Genomic DNA, 8,480 nt, shown 5'->3' with positions numbered 1-8,480 from the left:
GGGAGGGATTGCATTGGGGAGTTATACATGATATAAATGATGAATTGATGGGTGCTGACGAGTTGATGGGTGCAGCACACCAACATGGCACAAATATACATATGTAACAAACCTGCACGTTATGCACATGTACCCTAGAACTTAAAGTATAATAATAAAAAAAATAAATAAATAAAAATAAAAAAAAAAAAAGACGTACCTGCTCACATTATTTGAATGGAATGGGTGGGCCCTGGGATGAGGTGAAGTAAATTCGTGAGGTACTCTTTAAAATGTGGTTACATTATTTTACCTGAAGGGAACCACCAGGTTCCTTTAGATATTCATATTAAAAAGGAAGAATAAATCCAACTTCAAAAGCCAAATAAAAGTAATATTAGTTTGTCTACATTTTGCCTACTTCTACATAATGAAATTCATAATTATACAATTAGAAATTCTAATTCTACCATTAATTAAAATCATACTAATTTTAAAATACAAGCAATTACTTCCTTCAAGAAATGTATGTTATACCTGTAAATAATGACAATTTCATGGCTTCAAAATCATCATGGTTGGTACTTTCTTTTTATTGCTGGTTTTAACCAAAACCTCACACAGGTGTGTGTATATATATAAAATGCTGTGACCAATTCCCTTTTGGAACTACAGTCAGCATCAACTGGTAATCAGTAAGTGAGAAAGAGGTCACTCAGAAGAGCTGTTTCAACCATGGATGGAGGAAGAGTGAAAACCTCATTTGATAAGATTCTCAAGGTCATTGGAGAATTTACATTTTAAATTAAATTAGATGACTCTCTCTTCTAAAACTATTTTTTGGGATCTTGTTGATTTTTGTTTTATTCAATTATGTTACTCCCTCTAAGAACAAACTAATTTCCTGCTTTCAGGAACCACAAAAATTCATAAATGTTCACAATCAAGTGATTACTTTTATAAGTACAAAACTCAGGTGCTTTTCCAGAAAATACACAATTAACACAGAAATCTTGTTTTCAAAAAAATAACAGGAGCAAAAAACAAATATGAATCCAAGAGAAAATAGAGATACAGTAAGAAGCAGTAGAGAGAAGCAGGAATATATTAATTTTTGAAGAATGATGATGGTATCAATAATAAGAGCAGCAGCCATCATTTATTTAGCGCTTACTATATGCCAGTCACATTCACTTGCTTTAATCCTGTGAAGATGATGCTATTTTCATCTTATTTTAAAGTGAAAGAAACAGATTAGAGAATAGAAGTAATTGGTTGAGCATCACATGTCAAGTAAGAAAAATATGTAAGCTGAGCCATTAATGATTATACTATCCTGCGTGTCTCTAAAGAAACAAAGAGATAACTGGGCTTTAGTGGATGCTGCAGAATAGGGCTGCCTGGAGAAACAAGATTGCATGCAGCTCTAGATTAAGCAGGCCAAGGACACAGCAACTTCACGGAGACTCGATCACCTTTTACTTTTGTGTTATGAATCTTACCCTTCACTGAATCATCAAATAATGTCAGGAAATTGTTATTGATTTATATCATTGACTCCGATAAAGACAGAACATGGTATCCATCATTGTGGGAAATTTCACAAAAGGGTCATTTCAAAACGAAATCTAAAATATGATACAATTACATTTTAATGGGAAGCTCGAAGCAAGTAGAGCTACTTGAAATCAATGGACTACTTAGAAAAAGTGCCATCTTGAGATATGAAAACAGCACAGCAGTTAGGGGGAAAAGAAATATTAAAAGAATATATTTATGTGAAAAGCTGAACATAGCAAGTGAGCAGGCCAAGTTAAAACAGGTTTGAAAACTTCTATTAACTCTTTGGCCTAAATTTTTCCAATAAAACTCTCACAAGAAATGGAGGGAATATTGAAATGTCGTTAATTTGCTGTTCTTACAGAATAAACAGTAAACCTAATTCTTTGCCAGCAAGAACAGCGAATGCCCTACCTAACTAGGGGTGCTGATTTCCTATGAAACCCAAATCAATATGTATTCTGTTATATTGTCTACAACTGACATCAAAAGAACCACACTGAATCAGAATTTCACGGCTAAAAGGGAACACAGAGGTCACATGATTTGATGTCTTTCTTCTTTCCAATATTTGGACTGGGTTACACTGTACTGTATAAATATGTTCAGAGCTTAGTCACATGGAACTGATGACTAGGCAATGACTAAGGTCACCCTTAAATGATTCAGGCTACTACCTTAAATCCTAGCCTATTTCCAAGAAGATAAACTTTAAATATTTAAATATTTAAAAAGCTAGATTAACTATTTGTAGGTGTAATATCTTTTCATTTGTTTTGATAAAAGAACAAAGTAGAACTGTACCTAGCTAGAATCCTCATGTATATTTTCACATCTTTAAAAATACACTAAGAGAAATCAGGTAAAGCCAACATATTAGCATCTTTTTTTTCTGCAGAGGATAAGAAATGGAATGGAGAGAGATACAAGGAAGACAAAAGTTGCATCTTCATGAGCAAATGAAATATTAACATTAGTTAATCCTGAGGTGCATTAGAGTATTTGTTTCTCTCTGTATTAACTACGAGTTTGAAATATTTAATAGTAAATATATGCGACAATCGTGTATTGAATAGTACCATGTATATATCTGTGCCAGTGTATCTATTTATTTACATTGTGTGTGTATAAAATCCAGACTAATTCACAACAGAACGTCAATACAAGTCCACAGTTCCTTATCTAAAGTCTTTGGGGCCAGATGAGTTTTGAAATGCGAATAGCTTAGAGCTGAGAATGGTAACATAACACTGAGAGTGTTTATTACATGATACCCTCTGGGAGATTGGGGGCAGCACTGTCTAATCAAACCTATCATGAAAGGAGCTGCCTAAAGGCCTCACAGTGGTTCAGGGCAGCTTGGGTTTTGCTTCTAAATTCATTCTTAAAAAGCTTACTGCTTTCCAAATTTAATTTTCTAAATTGCTGATTAGATATTATAGGGCTGTCATGGCCTTCTTGAGAGTGAAATTTGAGGGAATTTTTTTTTCTTATTTTTCTTTTACTCATCTGTAGTTTCCAAAATAAACATGTGCTGTAGCCAGCTCATAACTAGATTAAGTGGGAAGGCACAGAGGAAAAGTCTTAGCTTCTCTGGGTTGAATTAAACGTGACTGAGGCCTCGAAAGAACTCAGCATTGAGGCTGATTGGAGAGAAAAAGCAACACAAGGTGCTGAGCCACCAGCAGGGGGATGAAGGGAGAGGGAACAGCAGGGCTGGGTTAGAAACCCTCATACATCCATTGCAACAAAATCACAGAATCTAACCAAACCACTGCCCATCTACAAACTAGTTAATATGCCCCCCAGATAATAAGGGATACTCTCCATTTGCACTGCAAAGCAAAACCATTACTGTATCCAAAAAGGAGAACATTAAAGAGAAAACAAAAACTGCATTCACTGAAACTCTTGTAATGGTGATGGGTCAATGAGAGCTTCCAGCTGTAGACAGAAATGGTATGTGCTTCAACTCATATTTCTAAATTACCTACTGCTAGAAAGGACATTCTGTTTTCTTCTCAATATGTCAATAAATGACAAACTCTGAACGATCTTCTTGGTGAGTTTCATTCTAACTAAAAGCAAACCGAATGAAAACAATTTTCTATAGAATATAAATGCAGGAGGCAAAAGATCAAATTGTTCTGATTTCGTTGCCCTGCTCCTTGCAATGGATATTGACACCAAAATGATTTCATGACCAGCCTTTGTGTCAAATGCTTCCCAATTAAGAGCTGCTAGTATTCATGATGTCTTTTTCCATTAAATATGAGAATAGAATGAATTGATTTTTGAGAAGGGAAGTTGGAGACCGTCACTGAGTGAAGAGGCCTTTAATGATTGAGCCTAGAGTTCTGATCAAGCAGAAACTCCCTTTTTAAAACAGAGAATACTAACAATTACTGAGTGTCTACTATTTCCAGACAATATCCAAGGAATAACCATAGCAATAAAAATAGCTAAATTCCATGTTTATGCCAGATTCGCTTCCACGTGCTTTACAAGTATACGCCATATAATCCTCACAATAACTCTATAAAGTAGAGAACAGTAATTGATTACAGTTGATGCTTATTCCCTATTCTTCCTGCTTCCATGGGAAGGCAGTTCCCTGTAGTAACATTGCTGTTACTTACCCCTCACTCCGTGGCAGGAGGAAGATTTAGCTGACTGTGAATTTAGAAGAGTAACCTGGGGGAACTCAACTTTTCCTCTTCTCCCATTCAGCACCCCCCTGTTGGGAGCCAGTCTGTCCTCAGGAGGCATGCATTCTGATATTATCTCTGGCTAATGATAAGAGACTTCCCCTAGAGTATGAGCTCTATATTTCTCCAGCACAGTCAGTTGTTCTCTGGGTAATTCTATTTATTCTAAGATCAAGCATTATTTTAAATAAGTGACTCTACATTCTAAAGCCATCTGCTCCAAAATATGTATTCTCTACCTGTTTAACTTCTATATTTATCTCAATTTGGTCAGAAATGAGGACGAGATGACCTTAAAGCCCCAACTATTATCCTCACACTCTACTAGTGAAAGAGGCATAGAGGACTTGGGTAACTTGTCTGTGATCATACACTTTTTTGTCTTTGTTTTTTTAAGACGGAGTCTCGCTCTGTTGCCCAGGCTGGAGTGCAGTGGCACCATCTCACCTCACTGCAACTTCCACCTCCCAGGTTCAAGTGTTTCTCCTGCCTCAGCCTCCCGAGTAGCTGGGACTACAGGTGCGTGCCACCACGCCCGGCTAATTTTTTGTAGAGATGGGGTTTCTCCATGTTACTCAGGATGGTCTCGATCTCCTGACCTCATGATCTTCCCGCCTCAGCCTCCCAAAGTGCTGGGATTACAGGCATAAGCCACTGCAGCCAGCCGATCATACACTTTAACTTGAACCCAAGGTTCCAGAGCCCATGTTCATGGCTGCCATTTTAGCTATATCATCTTTAATATTCAGACTCCCCTGGAGTATTGCTTTTATCATCACTGGTTTTCACACATTAGGAAATTTGCTGCTCAAAGACAATATTTACACAGTCACTTAGCAGCCAATGAGCAGAGCAGAGACTAAAACTCAGACCACCTGACTCCAAAACAGTGTGCTTTCCATCATATTCCACTCCATCCAATCTAGTTTCCAAAATTGCTCTTTTCAAATGTCATCCAGAAGACTTATGTACAGGAGTGTAGAAATTAGAATGCCCATTTGACAAGATACATTTGCCTTCTTTTATTATTGTATGTTACTAATACATAGTTGTACATATTTAAGGGGTAAATGTGATATTTTGATACATGCATACATTGTGTCATGATCAGATAAAGGTAATTAGGATATCCATCACCTCACACACTTCTCATTTCTTTGTGTTGAGAATGCTCCAAATCTTATCTCAGAAATATTTTGAAATACACAATAACTTGTTATAGTTGCCTACTGTGCTATCAAACACTAGAGCTTATTCCTTCTATCTAACTACAATTTTTAACCATTAACAAACCTCCCTTCCTAACCTCCTCCTCCCCACCACCCTTCTCAGCCTCTAATAACCACCATTCTCCTCTCTACCCCCATGAGATCAACTTTTTAGCTCCCACGCGTGAGAGAACCTGCCATATTTGTCTTTCTGTGCCTGGCTTATTTCACTTAATATAATGTCCTCCACTTTCCAAAGGTGGATAACATTCTCAATGTTACCAGGCAGCAGAAAGTGAGATAGTAAGATTAATATATTACTGCCCGAGTCAGATTTTGGTTTCACTACATCATATAATCCAACGTCTTCACTTCGAAAAAGAAATCATTTTAAGTTACTCTTCTCTCTGCCATCTTATTCATTTCTTATCTCCACTTTTGCTACTATTCTACACATACTTCTTGAGCGCATAGTCAAAACAACCTGCTACTCATCCTAGATCGTGTGTTTGATCTCAGAATGTGTTTGCTTCATTAATGTCGAATAAATTCATGAGCTATGTGTATTATTTTGTTATCTGAAAGGATTAGCATTAAATAAGTGTCTTCTGTCACGTTGTATTAATCTCTTATGCGCTTACCTGAAAAGGTATGAGCTATATGTGTTATATTGTTATCTGAAAGGATTAGCAATAAGTGTCTTCTGTTGAGTGGTATTAATTTCTTATGTGCTTACCTGAAAAGGTAGAGTAGATTCTCCCGCTTTTGCAATGAGATCAATTTTTGCGTGGCTCCACTGAGATTCGGAGAATCCGATTATTTTGCCTTGCTTTTGCAAGTTTCCATCTAGAGATGTTCTTGTAAAAACTGAGAGATGTGAATGTTGAGACAAATGATACCAAAACTGCACCTGTTGAAAACATATTTTCAATTATATAAATATTCCACTGACCTGTCTCTGGTAGTTTTTCCTATAATTTGAAATATTCATGACCTCAGGTGATCTGCCTGCCTCCCATCTCTACTAATAATCCAAAAATTAGCCAGGTGTGGTGGCGTGTGCGTGTAATCCCAGCTGTTTGGAGGCTGAGGTAGGAGAATCGCTTGAACCCAGAAGGTGGGGAGGTTGCAGTGAGCTGAGATCATGCCACTGCACTCCAGCCAAGGCAACGAGAGCGAGACTCCATCTCATCCATCTCAGAACCAACAACAACAACAACAACAAACTATGTATATATATTCCAAACAACTTCTGTGTTAAATATAATCTTCTCAATTCTCCTTTCCCCCAGATGTGTAACCCAGTCATGGCAGTACTATTGTTTCCACGGAAGTTTCTAGAATCCTTCTCTGGCTTCTTATAAATCTGGGAGGTACACGTTGAGACTCAACATTAAAAATCAAGTATCACTATACATACTTGATGTTTCAAATAAGAAAAAGTTTCCTTAAAATTATTTTCTGGCCGGGGGCGGTGGCTCAAGCCTGTAATCCCAGCACTTTTGGGGGCCGAGACGGGCGGATCACGAGTCAGGAGATCGAGACCCATCCTGGCTAACCACGGTGGAAACCCCGTCTCTACTAAAAAAATACAAAAAACTAGCCAGGCGAGGTGGCGGGCGCCTGTAGCCAGCTACTCAGGAGGCTGAGGGCAGGAGAATGGCGTAAACCCGGGAGCGCGGAGCTTGCAGTGACTGAGATCCGGCCACTGCAACTCCAGCCTGGCGACAAAGCGAGACTCCGCTCAAAAAAAAAAAAAAAAAAAAAAAAAAAAAAAATTATTTTCTAGTTTAATTTTAAAAACTGTAATTAATACTTTATACTAATTTAGTCTCTGTGGTAACATTACCAAATAACTTGGAAGCTCACAGGGTACTGTTGATCAATAATTGAGCCAAGTAAGACAACATTCTTTGAGGGCAGGGAAGCTTAATCATTTCACTCCCTATTCACCATCAAGAATAACACAATCTAAAGGTTTGATGGCTTAACTACATAGTAAAGAGAATAGAGAGGATTATTCCAGGTGCTGATAGCAGTAGCCCTAAAATGAAATTCCATACTGTTATTGACTCAACCAATATTTACTGAGCACTTTCTAAGTACCTGGAGCTGTATGAGGCAAAAATTAACTCCCTCAATGTTGTTTGGATGATTCATTCTGTAAAATACGCCTACAAAACCTCCACTAAAACAAGTTCAGATATGCTGCAGTCAAATTTTTTTGCTTCTTCTTCTTATCATATAACAGGTCCTAAGGCTGTATGTTTTAAAGAAAAACCCAACATTTAAAGATGAGGTCCCTCAAAAGTGGAACACTTCTCTTTAGATTGAGCGATATTTTTTCAGGTTCATTATATTTTAAATTCTTTTTAAAAAATGTTTTCTCATTCATCATTGTACTTTTATACTGATACATGGACAGACACTAGTGTATATATAGGCAAACCATGCATTTCACTGTTGAGACCCAATTCCAGTGATGAATGTTGCCCGAAAAAGATGTTTTAAATGCTTTTTTTTTTTTTAATTGTTCATTTCATAACATCAAGCATTCTATTTGGTACAAATTTTTATCAATGTCTACTTAATTGTGACTACCTGATTTGAAAATTCTGATTGTTTATTTCATTTTAGATTTTATTACTGTACTTACCTTAATTCACACCTTGACAGGTAAGTTAGAAACAAAAATAATGGAAATGTTTAATTAAATTCCATGGAAAGAGATGATTCATGTTTCTCAAATACAATTAAATTTTAGATCCCTGCTGTAAGTTTCACTATGTCCCAAGCTTGTAAATATGCAAAACATAGCTTGAAACCTAGTTGTACAAGAGATGTGCATGTCCCATCAGAATTTCGAGCTGTCAAACTGTCACTCAGTACATCACCAGTGTGAAGTTATTTCAATAGTGTATTAAGTATAAATGCCAATGGGATCCATATTCAATGGGATAAGAGCTCAGAACTTATATATAATTTACTTTTTTACAGAATTTGCATTATGGAGACTTAAATTCTT

At 36.8% G+C, this 8,480-nt stretch overlaps 1 protein-coding gene across 2 annotated transcripts in view; it reads right to left on the bottom strand.

Moving 5' to 3' along the window:
- Positions 1 to 8,480, bottom strand: part of MALRD1 (MAM and LDL receptor class A domain containing 1) — a 715,118-nt gene that overhangs the window by 588,329 nt on the left and 118,309 nt on the right. For both annotated transcript variants that reach the window (XM_017869225.1, XM_017869224.1), the window contains exon 13: positions 6,192 to 6,365. In XM_017869225.1, the coding sequence (XP_017724714.1) occupies positions 6,192 to 6,365 (174 nt within the window). The remainder of the gene's footprint in view (positions 1 to 6,191; positions 6,366 to 8,480) is intronic.

Source organism: Rhinopithecus bieti, unplaced genomic scaffold, assembly GCF_001698545.2.
Source record: "Rhinopithecus bieti isolate Rb0 unplaced genomic scaffold, ASM169854v2 scaffold_3043, whole genome shotgun sequence".
NCBI lineage: Eukaryota > Metazoa > Chordata > Mammalia > Primates > Cercopithecidae > Rhinopithecus > Rhinopithecus bieti.
This window is presented reverse-complemented; position numbering and strand designations above follow the sequence as displayed.